Consider the following 23,318-nt stretch of genomic DNA (forward strand, 5'->3'; position numbering starts at 1 on the left):
CTTCAAAGGGCATTCTAATTTAAACAGATTGATGTCATTTCTACTTGGAGGCAGGGAACACCCTCCACTCATCATTCTGCTATTTTTAAAGTACTTGTCCAAAATACTTGTCTGTTTTGACGACAAAAATTCAGACATCACTTGTAAAGAGAATAATATTAATCTTCATATGATGGCCTCTTTCAGATTTGGTAAAGATATTGTAAAACTGACCATTGCTAATACCTACCTGATGTTTCTATAGTAAGAGCCATTAAATCTTACAAAATTAAATAAAACTAATATTAGTTAGCACTTTAAATACTAATCAGGGCACTACACAGGTATTTATTACTGAATGGCTGACCCAACCTTTCAATAACCACCTATTGACTACATAGTCACCTAATGAACTTCATAAATTTCCCATGAATTGGACAACGTTTATTTATTAAGAAAGCTCAATTGACTTAAAGAAGCCTGTTCTAGCTAACAAGGAATTACAACTTGCTGCTTTTATTCATAAATCTCGAACCATGAACTCACAAAGTATGGCAACCACTCTATCACCCAGATTATGCTGTTCTACACCTACACCACCTCAAACATAGTACTTACTTCTCCCTCTTAATTATTTACCTTAGAATTACCTTCCTTGTGATGTTTGGCACAGGATCGAAGCTGAGTGATCCAGTATTGTTTCTCCTTTGCATCAGCAGCTAGAACAAAACCAAGAGAATGCAGGGGATCACAAGTGAACTGATACTTTTTTTTTTAATGCATTTAGATCTGTGAAACCCCTACACTCAGGCTGTCAATCAGCTACCAGACAAGCTACCAGTTCCCCAGATACTTCAGTCCTTCTTTTCTAACAGAGTTCAACTAAATCTCTCTTTAAACCTGTATGTCATTCACATGCCACTGAAAGGTACAAGAATGAAAAACACGTCCCCCAAACAGTATTTGAAAAACAAGTTTAAAAAGCATTGATAAAGTTTTCTGCACTCTGTATCAGGTGGCTCCTTTATAATTTTAATAAATATTACTCAGGCGAGTCTTTTTTTAAAAGAACAAAACAAAAACACTAATATAGTAGTCCTAATTAACAATATCAGTACAGAAGTGGATAATTTCAGTATTTTCTTCTACTTCCTCTGCTATTAAATATCTTGATGGTTATTGACTCATCATAAAAATTATTTATTGAATTTAGTCAACTTCATATATCTGTCTAAATTAAAAACAGCAAATTGTAAGTGTTTGACAATCTCAAGTGGGTGGCAAAGCATGACAACAAACCACAAGTGTTCATGATTTCTAACTGTACAAATTCCAGAACATATTTACAGACAGTCTTTGTTTGCTTCTGTGTTTTGGTTCTGCATATAAAGTGATAACACCTCTTCATTCACACTTCTATAGCTCTACCAAAGGGAGTCCTGCTTAGCCAATTGAAACTGGTCAGAATAAAACTAATGTCATTTTGAACTTTTGTAACACTGTATTACATGCCACCTTTTTTATTTTTAATTTGTCTATGAGCTAGTTTAATATGAATGTATCTACATCAATCAACCATACTGAAAATACTTTACAATCATTTTTTTATATTTTTTTTCTTCAGAAGTAACTTTTACATAACCTATAGCTTTATAGTATTTGGGAACAAAGGAAGGTAAACTTTTAATATAAAAGTATGTTAAATTATTCCAAGAACAGAGTATCTTAACAGCTTTCCACTGACATCTTCCCTTCTCCAACCCATCAGCAGATTCATCACTGCACTTTATCAACAGCATGGTGGCACAGGAGAACAATGTTAGAATTGAAATGCTATGATGTGGACAGCAATGAAAACAGCTCCTCCTTCCTTCAGAAGCTAAGTAGATACACTGTACAATCAACGTGGCACTCTAACAGCTTTTATAGAACGTATCTTGAGGTATCTGCCAGCCCTGAAAGCCTGTATGTTGGAAATTCACACATACTTAATTTCAGATTACTGTTTCATTGTGTTCTATAGTGTAGTATGGAACAATACAGCCATAAAGCCCCTACTTTCTGACAGTACAGGGAATTAAGAGAGAAATGAGAGAAGAGACACAAGCAAGAAAGGGAGAACAACTCAGGTGGTACTTTAAGCAGCACTGTACCTCTCAACTTAAATATCTCTCCGTTAGCAGAGTAGACCACCAGCATGTGTGGCACTTCGTCACTGGGTGATATTATAGCTCCAGCTAAAGACAAGGTTCCTCGAGGCTTCTGGTTTTTACTTTGTTCATTCACAAAATACTGCAGAATCCCCGTCTCAAAGTCCAGCACAAAGTACCTGTTCAAAGAAATTGCAATCATATAATTTTTCTGTTACAGGGTTTTTCATGCATTTACTTAGATGAGCACAAATCAATCTTAAATCAAGATCACAAACAAATTAGGTTAAAGTCACCTTTGGTAATCACTAAATTTAATAAGGTACTGTTATTTTGATTAGTTGTTTTTTTAAGGGCATGTTTCTGAAAGAAATGCGTGTTTCTTTCAGATTAATGGTGAGGTTCACACAATACATAAAAATAAGGAAGGGAGGTGTTCACTAAAGAGATTGCACAGAAGATGTATGAGACAGTTTCTTTTTTGATGTTTTCTTTATTGCATTTATAACCTTGATATATATGCTAATTCTCCACAACTAGACTTTTGAAAAGGCAACGCTATCTTTGCAGAAGGATGAGCACAAGTAAAGGCATAGTATTTTCACTTCTGTGATCATACTTCACATGCAGATGTTATGATTGTAATTTTGAAAACTGACAAAGGGAAATGAACATTCAGATCCCATTAAACACCAGGTACGAAGCACAAAATGACCACCTACAGGAAAACAACTAGGAGGAGAGAGAAACAGAAGTCTAAATTCCACGTGGTCACTCTGCTAACAAGTTCTAACAAGGAAAAAAAAAATTACTGCTGATCACATATTTAGGAGAAGGAAACATTCGGCCAGTTAAAAAACAGTAATCACAAAGAGGAATAAAATAAAGAATAAAATAAACAATAAAATTTATACTTTAATAATCATTTATTTTTTAAAATAATAATAGAAATAAATAAAAGATCTAAAAAATAAAAAATAAAAGTAGTTATTCAGAATCACAGTACATTGAGGAGAAAGAGAAACGGAAGCACTGATGGATGGAGAGCACAGGAAGTTCAAGAGTAGAAAGCGCCTAAAAACTTTTCCAGTACATTGTTCTGTACTGACAGAGACAAGTGATGGACTAAGCAAATAAACCATAAGTGGAAGATACCGAGTTGGAAGATCATCTAATTTTTAAATTGGTTATTCTTGGAACATTTTTTGTAGGATTCCAAGCAAAACCTTGGGAGGTTGAAACAGTGAAAGCAAATGCTTCACATAATATAAAGAGAATACATTTAGAAACAAATGTACACAAAAATCAGAGTCCTTATTCGTCTTTAAACTAACTAAGCCAAACAACATGGCTTGTTTGTAAGGTGCTGAAGTTTTGCTCCAACACAGCTCTGTTGGGAAGGGGCAATGGTCTCCTCTTGCTGAAGAGCAAACAACCAGCCTCACCCTGCTCCAGGCTTCACTCACTCCATTTTGACAAACACAAGCCATTCCACAGTAAGCCAGCTGGTAGGATCATTTGTGGTTCTCCACAGACTAGAGTGAATATGACACAAATATGACCTACCCACTTAGTTCCCACTAAAAAGAACAGCCCTAACAAATTGACTAATACCACTAACATGGACATTCAGAACACATTACTTGCTGTTGATCCTGTAGATGGGACAGTTCATATGAATTTGTGTACAGTATTTCAGAAACGGTGACTAATCAGACTTCTGTAACTTCGCATACCCCAGAGCTGCTCAGGTTACTATTTTGTCTTGAAAGCATCGTTCCGTCTCAGCCCTTTTTCAATATCCCCATATGAAGAACACCACTAAGGTTTCCCTCACGGAATATTTCCAGGACTGTCTTCACAGCCTACTGAGGTTCTTGGTGTTCTTTCCTGCTTCTCTTTTTTCACATCAAATGAGCCTGGGCTTGATGCAAGCAATCATTGCCTAAGACTTATAGAGCTTCAGACATTTTGGTTGGGCAAACTTCTTTTACCAACCTTTATTCAGAACTCTCTACTGCCTCCACAACAGAACAAAGATCATTTTCACTATAAATTATTCACACATTAACAACCCGTCCCAAATAACTTTAAGCTACTGTATCATTAACCCTCACTTCTGCCCTGACTCCATCTCACAAATCTCCGTAAGCGCTCTCTGCATCCTTTCCCTCACTTAACAAATGGAAACCCTCTCTTCTGTAACCATGAAACATCTTTTCACCTTCTCTTTACAGAGTTTACCTTCACAACATAAAAAAGGACTACAGCTAATAGCAAGCTGAATGCCAACCACCACAATGTTTTCAACGGTAGTGTTAAACATAAGGAGGCCCTGAACAGGAATTGCTAAAATTTCAGAAGATTATCTTACTGCCTTTTATTATACCAGTCCATAACCTTCATGTTTTGGTTGGCTTTTAAATGATTTTACAATACTGCTTTCCCACTTACAAAGCATTTTTTCCTCTTCTGATCACTCTGTAGGGAGAGATGATGCACTTAACTGTGGGTGAAAACAGCAGAATTGGAAAACATGATCAAAAAGTCTGACTGTACATTTCATAGTACATTTTCATTTCACTTATCCTCAGTTTTACCTTATCTGTTTTAGGAATAGACAGAAGTGATGCTGTGCCTCTGAAAATACCTTTGCTTGACCCTAGAGCAAGTGTTTCTCTCCATCCAACTGACAAATTTTCAGTTTTCAGTTCCTTTGGGTGTAGCAAAGTCCAGGCTTCATACACAGTCAAGTCCATTCTGAGCTTGTGGAAATCCTCATGATAATTGTGTTGTCCTTTACTGTTCCACTTATTTCAGCCTTGTTATCAGGCCATGTTTTATCAATTACTATGCTGTGAGTCATCATTCTGCTTACTGCAGTACAGCTCCACAATTAGGAAAAGCAACAACAATAAAGAAAAAAAATAAAAATTGAAAAATTAAAAATCTTTCCTATCAAGTCCAAGCAAAAAAGATCCTTTGAGTCTATTAGAATAGAGTCTATTAAGCTACATCCACACTACGAGCACTTCAACTCAGAAATCTTTGCGCACTAGACCAGCAAAGCACTCCCAGAATGAACATAAGCTCCACAAAAACGTGCTTTGCATTGCCATAAAGCTTCCCCAGAGAAGGAAAGCAGCCATGCAAGTACAGAATACACCTTTACCCGTATAATGACATCCTACACTAGTGACAACTTTTGCAATTCCGCATACACAAAGATGGCATCCTTCCACACCCTTGTCATCACACCTACAGCAGAAGCGTTAATTTGACCTCCTAGCCAACCATAACCTATTTTATGTATAGTCCCAGAAAAACAGAACATTACCATTGGCCTTCAGTTTTTCAGTGCCTGCAGTGATGTCTTAGCTGCCTGTAAAAGTATGCAGCACATTTTCAGTACAACTCCAGCAGTAATCCTAAACGGGAAAAAAAGTAACCAGTTTTCACAAGCCTCCACATTGCCCTCTCCAAGTACCTACCCTGCCTTCCTTGTTGTCTCAGATGAATCAGGTTCTACGCCTGCCAACTTTGAAAGCCATAGGAGAAAAACAGAATCAACTGTAGAAACAGAAGTCCTGACTGCTCAACAAAAACTGGCTGTGTCAACAAAATAGCTTTCCTGTGATTTTGGAGAGGCCAACAGCTCAGGAACTCTTTCTTCAAAGTCATCTATCCTGACCATGACCTTGTTTATGTTACAAGGAAACAAGTATTTCCTTTGCGAGAGTTATGGGTGGATGCACAACGCTCCTCTTCACCTTTCAGGCAGCAGTATCTCAAAAAAAAAAAAAAAAAAGATAGATAGGAGGAAACTGCACAGGCAACTATAGACTCAAACAGAAGCAGGGGGATAATGCACTTTGAAAAACTTTAACAGGATAGAAAGGAGCCAGGAGAAGGAATCAGGAATTAAATGTTTGAATCAAGCGGTGTGAGACTTCCACGGGAAGAAAAAAAAAATCTGAAAAAGATAAAAGAAACAGAAAGAGCTTCCAAAAACATTTTCTCCTGCCAGAGAACAAATGATGATCCAGTTAAGACCATCACAAAAACACAGGAGAAATGGAGACCAGATTCTTTCATTAGCTGAAGATGGAAAAGCTATATATAAAGCAGGATGGAAGAGAAAGAGTGGTACATGTCCCATTTTAGGAGCCTGATTGAACTGTATCAAAAGAACGGGGCTATCTTTTAACTTGAGTTCCAGAAGCCGTTTGTCCTGCACACCAGGGAAATAACAGCATTAACTTCTCTAGAACTGATTAATCTTGCCACCTTATCCTCTATTACTTCACTGAGCTTGCTCACAGAGCACACATTTACCCAGGACACTGTATTTCTGTAATTAACTAACAGATTAACGTTGACAAAAACTTTACTATACTGTTAAGAGAACAGCCAGGCAGGGGGTAGCAGAGCTGAGTTATCTGACAGCAGACAGGAACAACGAGCGCCACAGAGAGACCAAGAAATAACTGCTACTGGCACACACTGCCAAAATAAAGCTTAGTTTTTTTTCTTATGCCAAAATCAGATAAAAATCACTGATTTTTATTAATAAGATTCATTAAAAGAGGCCACCTAAAGATGAGCTGGAGCACTATCGATTTATTGCTCTAACAAATCAACGCTACTTAAGCATTGTTCAAAGCAGATACATAAACTTGCAAGCAAGCAAAAGCAGACCATTTCACAAAAGAGAAGTCTCGAAGAATGGATTTCTTGCTTTAACCTTAAATCTATTCGGAGAACAGCAGCTTCCTGCTCCTCCGGCCCAGCCTCCAGCTTGCCAGTTTCCCTCAAGCTCCTGGGATGCACCGCGGCTATTCCCCCGATCCCGTTCCGGCAGGGTGCCTGCCACAGACCTCACTGCAGCCCTTCTGTTCTCCTCCCGGCCATTTCAGCAGCAGAGAAACCCAATCTGCAGTTAATCTGCTATCATGGGATTAACCCTGAGATGTCCCCCTCATCCACAGCAGGCAACATAACAAAACGAACTGATTACATTTCTACATTTTGCTCCTGAATTACCTTAAATTCAACTGATTGATGAAAGCATGCCCACCATCTAGAGGTACGCTACGTAACAAGTGAATGGAAGAGGTAGCTTGCATTACTGTCTGCTAGATATGATGGGGTATTTTCAAACATTTAACCTCTCATTATCCACAAATGCCTCACAGCTGAGTACATCAACCAGATCCAGATGCTTTACCGACAGATATCAATTACAAGACCAAATATTCAGCCACACTCAGCAAATGGGAATTTTATTGCTGTTCTAGCAAGTAAAAGTCTGACACTGCTAGAATTTTTTTTAAGTTATTCCTGAGCTAGTTCAAATAGCCAGATGATGATGCTTTATTTCTATTTTATTTGCCATATTTCAAAACCATTGCTTTCAGATTAAAACCCAGCTCTTCTGAATTCTCTAACTACCTGTCTTAATTTTAATTCTCCTAAATTTCATTCCTACCCCCTTTATCCATTCACATTGACAGCCATTGCTTTTGAAAAACAGAAACAACAAATAAAAACAAGGTCAAGCAGAACAACTATGATGCATTAAGAAACACAGCCATCTTGCTTTCTAAATTCCCGGTGGGGAAAAAAGAGACTCAAACACTGTACAAATTAACTATTTCAACTGGATTTTTTGTTTGCTATTATGAGCTTTTTTTTTTTTTTTATAGTGAACAAAGGGAAGTTTACCTTTTAGTTCCCCATTCAGAAAGAACTTAAAAAGCAGTAACTGCGGTTTAAGTAATGATAAAATGCTGGTGGTGTGTCAGGAGACAACAATGGTCTACCCTCAAGAGCCTGTCAAAAGACAACAGCTGTACAGTTTTCCGTGAGAAAGTTTTTAGGTTTCCAACACTGCCCCAGTTTGGGGCAATCCAAAACCACCCCAAACTATCAGAAGCTCATGATATGAGCATTTCCCATACAATTTACTCACCTCACTGGTTTTAGGAAATATCATTTTCACATTTCCAGTTAAATGAAGCATTTCAGTATTCTCATATGGAAATGCACACTTAAAAAAAATTAAAAATCACAACATTTTAGGCATTTCAGCATTCAGCTGTACATCCATAACATGGTGCGCTGCCCACTGAAGCTTTCAGACGCACGTCTGCAGTGCACAGAGGTATGCTCCTAGCAGAAAAACATCTCTTAAAATAGCAGCATTCTTTTCTCCTCTTATTCTGAACACATCCCAGAAACTAACCAACTATCTGAAAATATATTTTCAATACTCTGTAATCCCAATTTGTTTTCAAGGTAATACTACTAGTTCTTTCCATTGTGCAATATATTTTTATCGATTTGAATTCTCCCCACACCCTTCCTCCCCGGCTAAATCATTTTTCTGGTCCAGATTTTGTACAATTTTTAGTTTGAATTTATAACATGATGGAGATTTGGGGTTTGTTTGTTTGTTTTTAAATATATAACAGACTTTTGCAATTGGACAACAGCAATCCCAGTCAGAGGTTCAATTATGGATGTTTCTCAATCTGACAAAGCCTCATCCCGCCTTTGGAAAGGCAACTTGGATTAATTACTTCCCTCGGTTCATAATCTTGTCTACACTGGAATCTATGCTTCATAGCTAGTCTGTGTCTAATCCCGAGGGTAATCTGTTTAAAACTCATACAGCTACTGCATGGTACCATAGACAAACCCTTTATCTAAAGACAAAATCTTCCATAATCTCCAAACAATGACATGCTTCTTCGTAGTAAAATGACCCAACCCAGCAGCTACTTCTGGATGGAGAGGCATGCTTGGTTTCTACAGCAGGACAGCTGGTTTCAGCTTTTTGGAGACTTTTTTCCATTTACTTTCTCACTGATGGACAGAGGAACGAACTTTTCTCTCTAAGCTCTACTTTAGCTCTTCCCCAGACACACCTTCTCCTGAAGTCTCACGATACAGACTTTACAATCTACTTTTTATTTTGCAAATTGTTCAGATAAAATACCTTGACTTGATACAGCACAAAGTCTTTACTCTGATTTAAAACCCTGACATGCAACATCACCTTCTCTAGCACTGTTACTTGCCTAAAAAAAAAAAAAAAAAAAAAAAAAAAAAAACGGTTAATAAGAATTATACGATAGAAAGTAAACGACTGCGTCAAAGAAAAGCAAAGTTTATGGTTCCAGTGACTGAATGAGATGTCATAGAAATATTTCATTTTTAGGAAGCTGTACCTTGTTAGGCCATCTTGGAGACATTTATGCAACTACTTTACTCTTTTTTTCCCCTCTTTTAAGACCTAAGATTAATGGAATTATTCATGCCAATGAATTTAACGTCTGGCATACACTTTCCATAATCAAGGAATTTACCATTAAAAATTACCTCTGAAGTTATCATTCAAAGAATGGTGGTTGGGAAATCTCACATTTCAGTAACTGTTTAGCATCCTTTATTCATTGAGGTTATTCAATTTATAGTTTTCTAACATAAAATGTAAAAATTGCAGTATTCATTAAAAAGTTTACTGACTTTGAACATCTGAATATTTTGAACATTTGAATAAAACTGGATTTTTAAAAGTCATTTCTCTGCATTATTATAATTGCATACTAATCAAGCTGAACTGCAATTTGCTATATACTTTCAGAAGTGTTTTACATCTAAAATGAAGATGAGAAATAGAGGAAGTATTATCCACAGCTGATAGATGGACAGGTTGTTTTGTCATAAATAAATCTTTATTGCTTTGTCAAGTCATAGTCAATTTCTAAACGTCCAAGTAAGCCCACTTTATGAACCAAAATGTCACTTGCCATCTGCAGAAACTACAGTTGCTACTAGGGAGCTCATCAGTTCGTCAGCTTTGGGTTCCCCTGCCAATTACCTCCCCCAGTTCAGCAGTCTGAAATTCTACACTGTCAGCAAACGTGTGGGCAAGTATGATGCCCAAATTTTATTTAAGTAAAAAGAGATAACAGTAGGTATAAATATATTAATACTAGTTTTTGAATTTCAAATGGAGTTGCTTAGGGGTTGCATTTTAGGGAAAATAATAGGCTTAAAAATCATGCATCTGTTTTCACTAATCAGATTCAGAATTCATACGGATTTGTGGAAAAGTGCATTAATTGTATGAATCTATGCTTCTGCACAACTCTGTCACATTGAGGGACAGCGATTTAGTGGCAAGCACACAAACAAAAGGTATACAGCTGAGGCTGGTACCATAAACAGCACTTAGAGCTCACACCCCACTGAACTGGCTGGCTGCCCCATGCTATTTTGTGACATTTAGCAACCCTTCCTACCTTCCTTTTTTATTTGTTCTAAATTTACTACTATTTAATAATTAAGCAGGCTCCAATTCTCTATCACAGATCAGAGAGAAAAGACTAACAGTGACATAATTGGGGGAATAAATGGGCCAGGACGATCTTAATTACAATATTATTATCCAGTTCGATTCTGATTGCAGATTAAAAATAGAGTTTGCAGTTAGGAAAGTATATTTTCATTTATAAGGAAAACAGCTATGATAAAGTAAAACAAGAAGAGAATACCTCCACGTCACTCTGATTAACCTGACTGGAAGGAAAGGAAGTTAAGTTTTAAAAAGATGCACTTCTATGCAACTCTAAAACACGCAGGAACCCTGTACAAGAGAGAACCAGTTACAAACTCCACTTCCTATCTGAGGGGAAGGCAGGGGTCTGTCCATACGACACAAGACTCTGCTGATAATTTGGTTCTCACAGAGGCCATGTCCACAGGATAGTGGTTTGGGCAACAAAATGAAGGAAACTGCCTGGCTTAGCCTCTCCCAGTCCCACATTTCCACCTCATCCAAGAGCAATACTGTGCTTCTTTGAGAAAGTAAAATTACATACAATTACAGCCTGCTTTAGGTGCCCGAACAGACAACTGCTTCCCTGCTCCAAGTCTTTACACAGTATTGGTAGCCATCAGAAATCAAGCTTCCCGTTTTCTCTGTTTTCCCAAAATCCAGCTAAAGCGGGTTTTACATTGTTTAGGTTTTACCTAGTCATCCCAAGAGGATGCAAAGAAATACAATGCACGATCTTTTTAGTGCTTGCTGTTATAACATCCATAAATCAAAGATATCCATCTAACAGCCTGGTTCTCCTGTACATAGTGGCAGAGTAGGAAATTCATCTGTCTTGTCCCCACAACACACGCACCAAGGGGGTCCAGAATTGTTGGGTTTGTGTCAGCACAACCACAGAAACATGCAGGTTGGAAAACAACTCTAAGACCATCTAGTCTACTATGCAGCAAAGTTTAGAGAAAACCACATCTCACTAAATATGTGTCTGACAATCAGGTCTAAATCACAATTTTATCTCAAAATACTCACTATCATCCATAATCCAAATTCTCTGCTATTTGTAGCTACTAAATTTTAGCGATGCCAAACATATGCACAGCAGAAAAAGGCTACTGAACAAAAAATACCATCCATCAACTTGAAATACCCACACATCCCCCCTCCTTCTTCAACCTTGGCAACTAAAGCCTGTCACCTGAACTACATTAAGAGAGACAGATACTACTCCTAGGACAGAACTGGTATGAAGGAATGAAGCAGAAAGTCTTCATCACAGGCGCCTACTGCACAATACTTTCCACTCACCCCATCCTAAAAGTTCCATATCTATCTTCTTATCATATCATGTCAGACTTATGGCATACCAGTGATGAATTGAACCCATATTTTCAGAGGTAATGTTGGTTTGTGTTTCTCTAACCTGTACCCCCCAAGCAACTTGTGGCCAAGAATTACAGGTTTTACACAGAAAAGCACCCAGCTAAAAGACAACCACTGTGGCCCTGAGTTTTTATGCCAGATCTGATATTAGTTAGGATTTCACCTAGAGATAAGATACTCTTAGGGCCTGAAATATTAACAAATCAAATAACTAAGGCACAGAGAACGACCCCAAACAACGGCACTAACACTGAAGCTGAGGAAAAGACAATTGCTGGCTGAGACAATTGATAGCCCAAACACCTCCAGGTGGAAATTTGGGGAAATTATTCAGGTAATCAAGACCACAAAATGGACTGCAAATAGAAGTAGTTCAAATAACAAGAAGATTCAGGCTTCAATTAGAGCAGCTGTAGAGTAGTTCTGCTACTTTAAGTGGTGCTTTTTGCTCCATTTAACAGCGAAAGAACGGAAATTAAGAATACCATTCAATCATAGTTTGAGCCAATTACACAAAGAAAAGGCATCTGTTGTCTCAGCCCAGAAGTCATTTGGGTTCCAAGGTCTCGGAGTTAAAAGCCAGGGAAATTCTCTATGCAGGTGAACTGTAATGGGTCGGCTCCTCCCATGTGAATATGCTCCGTGGGCAGCAGTAACAGCCTGCCACTTAAAACAGGGACAGCACAGTAGTAAGTTGACCTGTATATAAAGAATGTGGAGTAAATACCAATGCAAGAAAATTGGTCAGTGGAGGTCTTTCCAACCCATTTTTGCAGCTTGCTGGAAATCAAGGTTGCTTTAAGAGAGCGTAAAAACTCTGAAGTCACAGAAAAGGTACCTTAAATCATGCAACTGAATTATAAATTGTATGCTGTAAAATCTGCACTATTTTGTATATAGGAATTATGGAAAAAATATCTAAATAACAGAATTGTCTTAACTCTTACTTAGTTCTTCCCTCATTTTTTAAACACAAAATACAAAATGTTAGATGGGATTCATAAAAACTCTTAACAAATTAAAAGTTGACACTAACCTAGAAGTTTTCAATAGAAAGAAATTACTGTAAATAAAAGCAGTCTCTCATGCCACGGTTCATGGAGCTAGAACCTCAGTTTTATCATGACCACTGTGCTGCCAACAAGTAAGGGGTAATTTATGGAGGAGAGGAAGGCAAGAAATGAAGGAATGGACAAGTAGAACAGTTTGGCCACAGGATGTGCCAAAAGGTGCTCAGTAGATTTTACCTAAAACTAAGTAAACAGAAATCTGAAGAATCATATCAACTCTACAGTCAAGAAGAAAAACACTATTACTTTGACTTCCAACCACAGCAAAACATTCTCCTTCACTGGACTATATGTACTATACGCTAATTATTAGGTTAGTGAAGATAGTTGTTTTGTTTTTTTTCCTGGTTCTTACCAAAACTAGTTCATCAATATCTTGAACATATCCTTAAAGATGAGTACTGGTTGGTTACTCCTTCCAATGCTCATTAGGTGTCTGACAGAGGAAAAAAAGCATCAGACCACATTTTGACAGTATGTTGATATCATTCTTTTAAGCTACACAGATCACTAGACTTTCTCCTGATATCTCTGTAGCTTCCACAGACTAAGCAACCAGTTATTGGGGACAGCAAATATTTTAACTTATCTTTGAAGCTAGAGTACCTTACATGAAAGATATCAACATGTAATATATATTTAGTTTAAGATATTTTCATCTTTTTTCGGCCAAGTTCATTTTCTGCCAATTTAGTGAGCTGAATCCCATTACCATGAGACCAACAGGACTTCAGAATCATGGCAAGGTAAGAGGAAGAGTGCAGGAAGGAGCATCTAAGAAAGTTGCTCCTTTTTGTTGGCAACATGCTCTTAATTCAGTTCAAAAAACCTCATGAAACCATATAATCTGGGGGCTGTTTTAATGACATACTGTTTTGCTGTAATTATCAACATGGGTAGAACTACACAAAACAATTCTGGTGCTTTTGTTTTTCTCATTTGGTCTATCCCGTTTCCAACACTACTAAGAATCATAAGTAGTGGTGTATGGTCTGAAGTTTGGGGGTTTATTCTTCAATTACAGGAATAAACACAGTACTGTTTTTCCCTCATTCATTTATATCTTATACTATCTTCTCGAAATCTGTCTTACCATCTGCTAATCTAAAAACCTAAATATACAGAAAAAGTAAACCTACAAGTGAAAATGCAAATCTTGTGTATTCTGTATGTTCAACACCCTCAGGCATGCTGTGTAAAGACCTGCTTATGTCACTCCTGCTAAGCTTAAAGGTGACCAGCAAGCAGAAAAAGCATCTCTTAGTTTATTTATGATATATGAGAGACACCTAAGATGCTATTTATCTTCCTGACACATCAGCCTGAAGACTTAGTTCCATCTTTCTCCATTTTTTCTGAAAGAGTAGTGTGCCAGACACATCACCACAAGACAACAAATAAACAAAAATAATAAATACAAAAAAAAAATAAATAAATAAATACAAAAATTTAGTCATGTACAGCAAGCAGGGAAATACTCAAAAGGTAGACAGGAAGCTAAAGGACTCCATAAAGGCATTCCATCTTGCATTCCAAATTTCGATAGATTTCCAACAGGCACCACTTAACAATTCTAAAAGTCACCTCTGTCACTGAATAGCTGCAGACTCCAAATCGCAAGTGCCACTAATGCGTGCTGCGGCAGGAGAAGGTGTTATAGCTTCCCATTGTTTGCTCCCTTCCACTTCATTGCCGGAGATCATCACCTCCGCGCAGCAGCGAACCAACCACTCCCCAGCCCTGAGCTCAGCGAAACTAAAATCAATGGACTGACGGTGGATGACAGTGCATCTCTTACCGATCTGCTTTTCCAATGCTGTTATTTGGAGGAAAGTCAGAGATATCTCAGTCTGTGCAAGTTAACTTGCATGAGACCGCAAAGAACGTGACATTCTACTGGAAGCAAAAACCCTTCTACAAATTATACTTCATCTAATTTACATTTCATGCATTTCCATGCATGAAGACTTAAGAAATCAGCACTGACATCCTTTTATCATTGTTCTTATTCTGTGTGAACAACTCCATTCCAAAACTGCTTCACTGAAGGGAAGAAAAAAGGTAGCTCCAGTGTTTCTTAACACCTACAATTCTTTTAGGACCAGTAAATTAAATGAAAAGTGTTAAACATCCAATGTTAGTCCTTTAAGCTCTGGATTACTTATTTTTAAACAGAAATACATCTTGCACATTTACACCACACACCACAACAATAGAGCAAAAATAAACAGCGATCCACCCCCAAAATCTCAGATGATTGTTACATCAACATAATTGGGCAAAGTGAATTGAGCTGAACTTAGAAAGTGTAAGTGAAAAATCCTGGTAGTTTCTCACACTTCCTCCTCACGGAAGAATTACTGCTTAGCACCTTAAAAACCTAGTTCCTCTGAAGAAGCCTTCCTCTATTCAGGGTTATGTCAGAGCTACCAGTCTGTCATCTAAATTTCTTTGCTCCCATCACTGGCCAACAGCAGCAGCACATTCCATGAGACCCTGAACAATAATAAGAGTTGTTAGCTAGAGAATAACATGGCTTATAACTTGCCAGGTAAACCTGCATTTGTTTCACCAAAACTATGGTAAAGATCAAAGATCTGTTTTCCATTAACCTTAATTTGATTAAAAAAAAGCCACACGCTTCCTTTTTCCCCTGAGCACCCAGCAGCATGCACTCTCACTTTCAAAAGAAATCATGTAGAAGGCAAGATTCCCAACACTTGGCACTTAGTTGCTGACTACAAGCAGTCACAGGAATTACAGTATTTAAGAACCTCATCTTGTAACTTGTGGAAACGGGAGACAAGAACCTGCTCCTTATATCAGATACCCTCATTACCTTAAGTGTTGGCAATATACGCTGCAGAAGCAAATAGCCAAAACCTACTAAGAGAATTGCTGGGTCAGAGTGGTTCCATTTGATTTGTCAAGCTCCAACTCTCCCATTCCTGCCCTGCCTTTTTGTATTTTTGTTTTGTTTTGTTTTCATTTGTTTTTCTTTAAAAAAAAAGTTGCTTTTTTTTCAGCTTTTGAAAGGATTGGGGTGCTTGAGAGAATTAAATGCTTAAGCAAGCACTTCAAGTTCTACCTCCTTGTATATGCCTTAGTCAATGCATGGATTCTGGCAAACCATTTGGGTTTCGGAGTGAAACTCCTAACTCTACAAATTTTGATTGTTGGAGACAATAGAAACTTTACAGCAGCTGCAACAGTGGAGTGCAGCAAAGGGTGGAGGAGGAATGAAAACATGAGAAACACCAAATTTTAACAGCACCTTTGTCATCTTTGTATTCTGCATATCTATTGTTGAATTCCTTTGGAGCCTATAGACAATTTTTTTTTTTTAATCTTTTCACATTCATCACTTATTATTTTGTAACTCTTCTCCTGGCAACATAAAAGTGCTTTTCTTAAAAGTCGTTGAAGAAAAAAAAAATGGGAAGACATTTCAAAGCTGTATTGTCAATAATGAAAATATAACAGCAAATCCAATTTCTTTTAAACATGCTGACAACTTCATGGCTTATCGATGGTATCGAGCTGAATTACCTGCCTGTAGAAGATCACAACGTGGAACAATAAATTAACCTAATGAGAGACAAATGATCACCTAGAGTCTGCTTCTACTACAACTTAAGTTTTTAATACATTTCCTCAGGTCAGGTTTATGCACTTCTTGGTAAAACCAGTATTAGATATTATACCAAAAGAGCAGGGTTGTTCTTTTTTTCCTCCATGTGATGGGAAGCAACTTTAACTCTGGAGATTTCCAGTCCACTTGAAGTATGCTAGCTGCACCAGCTAGAAGCCCAAGTCTTGTTTTTAACGCTTGAACACTTAGGCTACATTCTGAACATCTTCAAAACCTCCATAGTTATAATACAGAAACAGTACAGGGAGATTTGGAAGAAGGAAAATCAAGTCACTATAGCTTAACCACTTCCCCAACTAGTGGTTATAAGCAGTTGGTTTTCCTTCAATTACCAGAAATCTTCAACTTTAAAAATCCAGAGCAAGCAAAACTACTCTACTACGCTAAGCTCTACGTAATGACTTAGGATTTATTTTCTTTCCTTCAAGCGCTGTTCAAAAAACTCTTCCTTTCAGCTTTTTATTTCATCCCTAATTATGACAAAAATTAATGCTGTGGTAAGTACTTCTCAATTGAACTGCTTCTTTGTAGTTTTCTTCTAGCTTCTTCCCAAATGTTATCAACTATTTGCAAACACCCTTGGCAGATGTTGCTCCTTAGCTGTTAGTTTCCCTTGTCTGCACCTCAAACAGAAAAGATATCGTTTGGGAGCTTCAGAACATATACTATTATTCCCCCTCTACTCAACAAAATAACTCATCGTATCTGAAACAGCCATATTATAATCAGAAATGCTTAAGCAAAGAAAAGAAAGGGAAAATTCCCTAATGGAACACATGTCCCAGTTGAAAACTGAAACTATAAAAAGAGATGCATTTGACAGCCACTTCTAAAAATCATTATGTTGCACACTTACTATTTCTCACAAGAAACCACTGTAAAGAAGTATTACTCCTTAATTTAGAGGACACAAACTGCAAGTCCTGTTTTCCTAACAGCAATTTGATATTTGAAGGTCATTCTTGTTCTGCAGTGCTCTTTGGTACCTTACAATCTCCCCACACCACACTTCTCCGTGCTCACACCAGTCTCTGCGCTGCAGCATTGGACATGGCTCTCTCTCTGCTTTTCATTTCATTCCGACCAGAGACAAGCAGACAGCATGATAAAAGGCCATGAAAAAAAAACAAACTAAATACACTTGGAGAAAAAGTCCTTAATAACGGCCTAGCAAATAAACTTAAGGGATTCCTAGACTCCTCTAGTAACCCATGCTTGCTGTTAGAACGGCAATAGCAAGCTTGCCTACTATGCAGTCCATGAAACTGTGACATAGCAAGGAACAATGCAGAAAACAAATATCGGGAAGAAAGTCAGGAGCAGGAACTTCAAGAAACAGAACTTCTTTTCCTGGAAGAGAAAGAAAGACATAAGGTGTTCATTTTTTCCGCCAGCAATAGAAACATGCCACAACCTAACTGAACCTCTGAATCCGTTGGTAGCAAATGTGTGCAGAAAGGGGAGAAAAATACCATCTCCTAAATGTAAATAAAACAGAATAAGTAGATATCATCATAAATAAATTGCAAAAGCAGAGCTCCAATAGTTTTCAGATTCCAGAACTAAGTTTCATAATTCTCGTAGTTTCCTTTTTAAAAGTGTGCAATTCAGCATTCCAATAATTAAATCCAGTTGAGGGAATGTAATGGAAATCAAAACTCAACATATGAGCAGAGTAGGTATTCTCAGTCTCACAGACATCTGTTCTCGATGTCCTGACACCGTCTCAAATAAGCAATCTGTGAGAAACTGCACTGTATTTTTCCTGTACCAGCTGCTTTCTCTATTACTACTGACAGTTCCATTAAGCTTTCCAACTCCCTTGGTTGAGATACCTATTCCACATCCCTTGCCTTCAATCTGGTCAAATGTCACTCTTGAAAAATCAGTTTTTAAGGTGAAGGGGAACAAAATCCAAAAAGGCTTCATGTCATCAGCCTCAACTCCGAACCATTTCTAATTTTTAGAAAATGCAACATTTTCATAGCTGATCTCTTCACTTGCAGATGTCTTCTTCTCTTCAGTTCATCTGCTAGAGCTCCTACTCCCCTACACTCATCATCATATCAAATGCCAGATCAGATAAAGAGGAAAGACCTGGGAGAGATCCTTTGACCACAGGAAGGAGGGTAGGTGGATTCATACCATTTATCCGGTCCTACAGAAAATCTTCATATTCAGCTGCCAACCTGTTTGTTCAACGGAAGAAAGAGCAAGGCTGTACTTGGCATCTGTTCAGCCCTTTTTCTCAAGGCTTTAATTCTTCCATTTAAAAGCTAGCATAGAGAAAAGATCAGAACCTAAACCATCAGGCAAACAGCTGTAAGCTGCTAGAGTTTGCTTAGAAGGTCTTAATATTTCCTGTGGCTCATCCCTCACCACAGGAACTCTCAGCAGAAACTCTGTGCCCAAGAAGCGCCCACCTGAGCCCCCACCAACTGTGGCAGCCATCTGAACCCTCTACAGAAGGGGATGCATGGCGGGGACAGTGCCAACAGACCTCCTACACTGACAGGAGCACGGTGTGCTAAGGGGAACGCTCGGCTCTAGGTTTGAACAATCTGCCAGCTGTCAGCCCAAAGCATTGCAAAGATACAGTCTGCATTTCAGGATGTCTTTGGCTGATAAGATTCAAACCATCACACTGAATTAAGTAAGCTATGCCAAACCTGCACCCTACTCCTTCACCGCTGGGCCTGTGAGCTGTAAATTACTTCAGTTTAGCTCAACAGCTGACACCTGTCTGAGCTCCCAGGCACAGGTGAGCCCAGGCCACCTAGCAGCAAGCACACCAGAGCCAGGGTGCAGGTACCAGTTGCCTCCAGCAGCCAGTGGCTGCCACCACTAAACGTCCCGGAGCAAGCCAGAAGGCAGGCAGTACCTGCCAATGCCACAGCACATGTGAGGCCATAAAGGCTGGAAAAGCAGCCGATTACCAGAAAGCCACAGAACGAAACTTGCGATTTGAGCCCTTGGCCCACAGGAAGGATGGGGCAGCTGAAGGAAGCTGCCAAAGCCACCAGCTGCCTGCCACAACGGGTTCACATCTTAGAGCTTTGCTTCCAGAGAGTGGCTGGTCCCTAGCTCCTTATGGCTCCAAGTCTCACTTAGTACCTTAACTAAAAAAGAAAGGTAAGAATAGCAGTAACGTGCTGTTTTCCCTGCATCATTACATTTTTACTATCAAAACGTAAGACTGGGGAGGCCAGAGGGGTTTGGAACTAGCAGCCCTGAGGGCAAGTTATTTAACCAAGAAAAGAACTGAGGCATTGAAAGTTTCTGGTATTCCAGTCTTTGCTTGTGCTTTTCTTGTGATTTTCTTCTCAGCACACTTTGTCTTAAGGACTGCCAAGTGTAATCAATTTATCTGGACAATATTTTATTTCATTTTTTAAACAGCAGAAGAAATTTCAAGTATTTCCAAGCCTATTCCTAGTTTATTTTTAGATGGACTAGATTTCAAGATGACATATCTTCAATATTTTGTTGAAGCCATCTTCTTAAGAAAAAGAACCTATCGAGAGAAAGATACTGACTGTACCGTGTTACAATAACACAGCCCTCTGTAATGGGTTTACGTGGCAAGGTTTTGGTAGCAGGGGGCCATAGGGGTGGCTTCTGTGAGAAGGATCTAGAAGCTGCCCCATGTTTGGTAAGGGCCCCACTGCCCACCAGAGCTGAGCCAATAAGTGATGTTGTTTTGCGCCTCTGTGAGAGCAGATTTAAGACAGGGTAAAAAAAAAACGCTGCGCCACACAGCAGCTGGGAGAGTGAGAGGAGTGAGGAACAGCCTTGCAGGCGCCAAGGTCAGTGAAGAAGGAGGGGGAGAGGTGCTCCAGGCGCCGGAGCAGAAGTCCCCTGCAGCCTGTGGTGAGGACCATGGTGAAGCAGGCTGTCCCCCTGCAGCCCATGGAGTACCACGGTGGAGCAGGGTTCCACGCTGCAGCCCGGGGAGGAGACCACGGTGGAGCAGGTGGACCTGCACTGACGGAGGCTGCGGCCTGTGGAGGACCCCTGCCGGAGCAGATTCCGGGCCAGACCTGCAGCCCATGGAGAGGAGACCACGCAGGAGCTGCTGCCCATGGGGGATCCAGGCTGGAGCAGTTTGCTTCAGAGGGATGGACCCCGTGGTATGGACCCATATCTGGAGCAGTTCTTGAAGAGCTGCTGCCTGTGGGCAGCCCACGCCGGATCAGTTCAGCAAGGACTGCATCCCGTGGGAGGGACCCCACAGCACAGGGGACGAGTGACCGAGAAGGAGCGGCGGAGAAGAAGCGCTGTAGACTGACCATAACGCCCATTCCCCCGTTCCCCTGCGCCGCTTGGGGGGAGGAGGTGGAAGAGGGTGGATGGGGGGGGAAGGTGCTTTTGGTTTCTTTCCTTTGTTTCTCACTTCTCTAGCTCGTTAGTAATAAGCAATAAATCTTACTGTCTCCCTACGCTGAGTCTGTTTTGCCCATCACGATAATTACTGTGCGATCTCCTTGTCCTTATCGCAACCCTTGAGCCCTTCTCATCATATTTTCTCCCCGTTCCTCTTTGAGGAGGGGGAGTGAGAGAGCGGTTGTGGGGGAGCTTGGCTGCCCACCCGAGTAAAACCACCACACCCGGCAAGGTTCAAAGCCTAACCACATCCCATCAATGGATATCACAGCATACGTTTTCAGTCAGCTGCCTTGAGTCAGCAAAGTTTTATGGAGGTTGTATCACAGTTCACTGACTTCTCTGCCAGACTTTCATAGTTCATCCTTGTTTTGCAATGCCTTGTCCTCAGCAGGAATCATTGTCAGGAGACAGCAACTCTTCAGCGTTATTCCCTAGTACGTAGCTAAAAACATCAAGGAATAAGAGACCTCAAGATGTAATAAACTTCCTGTAAGCTGCAAGACTAATGTTTCAATCTGAAAACCAGCGCATCTTATAATCAATGAGAGCCATTTGTGGATTTCAGTGTTACAGAAAAGAAAAATAGAAGAAAAAAGGAAAACATATATATTACATCTGACGATGTTTTAATGAGGAAAAATGTGTTAATTAGGGATCAAGCACCTCTTTGTCAAACCTCAGTAGATTAAGTGCCACATTTGAGGCTTGTACGATTCTATAAGGAACCTAGGCTATTCTCAGATAAAGTATACAATATTTGATTTTTTATTTTTAAGAAGTGCAATCCCTATAAAATAGGGTGGTAAAAGTTTGTGTTTTTTTTTAAACAACAGTGGCTTTTAAACAACTTGGCTTATTTTTACTGAGCAACATATTGCAATACTGACAAGGATGCAAGCTCACTAATTTAATCTATTACTGTGTGTTAAAATTATTAATAACTTTAATATTGCCAACAAAACAGGCAATTAAAACAGTTTTAAAACACATTTTTATCTGAAATGTGCTTGTCTTCATCTAGATCAGAGTTACAATGCCAATATAAAACTGGTGTATACAAGAGTGTGGCTCCCTCATTTTTTGTGATAACTCTCTTATGTTCATCCAGCTATTTTTGGCTTGCCACGTTACTCATGTAATTTACCCGGGAGAAACAGTTTGAAAGACAGTTAAAAACAAACCCCGGAACACATAATAAGAGCTAATCACCACCTACAGAAGCAATAAACACAAAAATTTCAAAGGTAATTTCCAGGTGCAGAAAGGCATGCACATGATGCCAGGAGACAGCAGTCCTCCTACCAGTTCTTCATCCCTGTCTTGTTCCACACAGCACTTACACAATTCACTAAGGGTATATTCTCCAGAGTTGTTCTAGACGCAATTTACTGCAATGTGTTCCAAATGATTACATGGACTATCAGATACTTTTGAGCAAACGCTTCCTGAACACATCTGTTTGGTCAGTAATTTTTGTCAAAGTTAAAAACAGGTATTTTATTCCACCAAATTTGTTCTGTGTGATTACTGTACTGCTTATAGCAGGTGTTATTTTTCATTTTCAAGACAATAATTTATCATCTAGGTTCCCCGTATTGAACCTCATGAATGTTGGCATTTCTCCCAACAGCAGCGTTCATTTAAAATATTATTTCACTGACAGAACCTGTTGAACGAGTAATATTTATTTCATGCTCATACACTAGAGGCTGAAAACCCAACTAGGATACACTAAATCCATTTCTGTAAGTTGCATATATATTTTTAATATATATATTTACATAAAACAAAAAAAAATGTAAAAGGCAATTTAAGAAGGTCTTGCTTTTGGAATTTTTAAGTTTCTCAGTCTTTCCTCTTCTTCCCTTCCGCTTGTTCTTCTTAGCTTTTGAGCTTTTTTTTTTCTGCCCAATCTGTATTCTACAAATCCCCAGTTTGAAATAATTAACATATCCAAGATCATGCAGCAGTTTCTTTACACATCATATGGAATAAAGTAAGGCATATAAAGTAAAGAACTTGCTTTCAAGTTATCAGCATGCTGGCTCATTTCCATCTCTTCTCCATCCCAACTAGTTCAAACAAAGCTTTGCAGAAACCAGACGTTTCTCCCAAACTGTGTCATCTTAGGAGAGATGGAACTTTTCAGCTTTCTATGCCAATACCTTGCACTGGCCCTGCCTTTACTCGTAGGACCATCAATTCAAGGACTAAAATGAGAAGTTAAAGTTTCTGTTTGGGTCTTTATCCTGACAGTTGATATGCAGCCACCTTCACAACCCAGTATCTTGTCAACACTGTTTCTTAGAAACATATGCATAGAATCCACACAGTCCACCAGAGGGTGGTTTCAT

General features: G+C 39.0%; 1 protein-coding gene across 1 annotated transcript in view; it reads right to left on the reverse strand.

Annotated features, from left to right (window-relative positions):
* The window catches only part of OSBPL10 (oxysterol binding protein like 10), a 115,505-nt gene that overhangs the window by 78,218 nt on the left and 13,969 nt on the right, over positions 1–23,318 (reverse strand). Inside the window, 2 exon segments of the mRNA XM_040550450.1 lie at positions 619–698; positions 2,133–2,308. Of these exon segments, the coding sequence (XP_040406384.1) occupies positions 619–698; positions 2,133–2,308 (256 nt within the window).

Source organism: Cygnus olor, chromosome 2 (assembly GCF_009769625.2).
Source record: "Cygnus olor isolate bCygOlo1 chromosome 2, bCygOlo1.pri.v2, whole genome shotgun sequence".
Taxonomy (NCBI): domain Eukaryota; kingdom Metazoa; phylum Chordata; class Aves; order Anseriformes; family Anatidae; genus Cygnus; species Cygnus olor.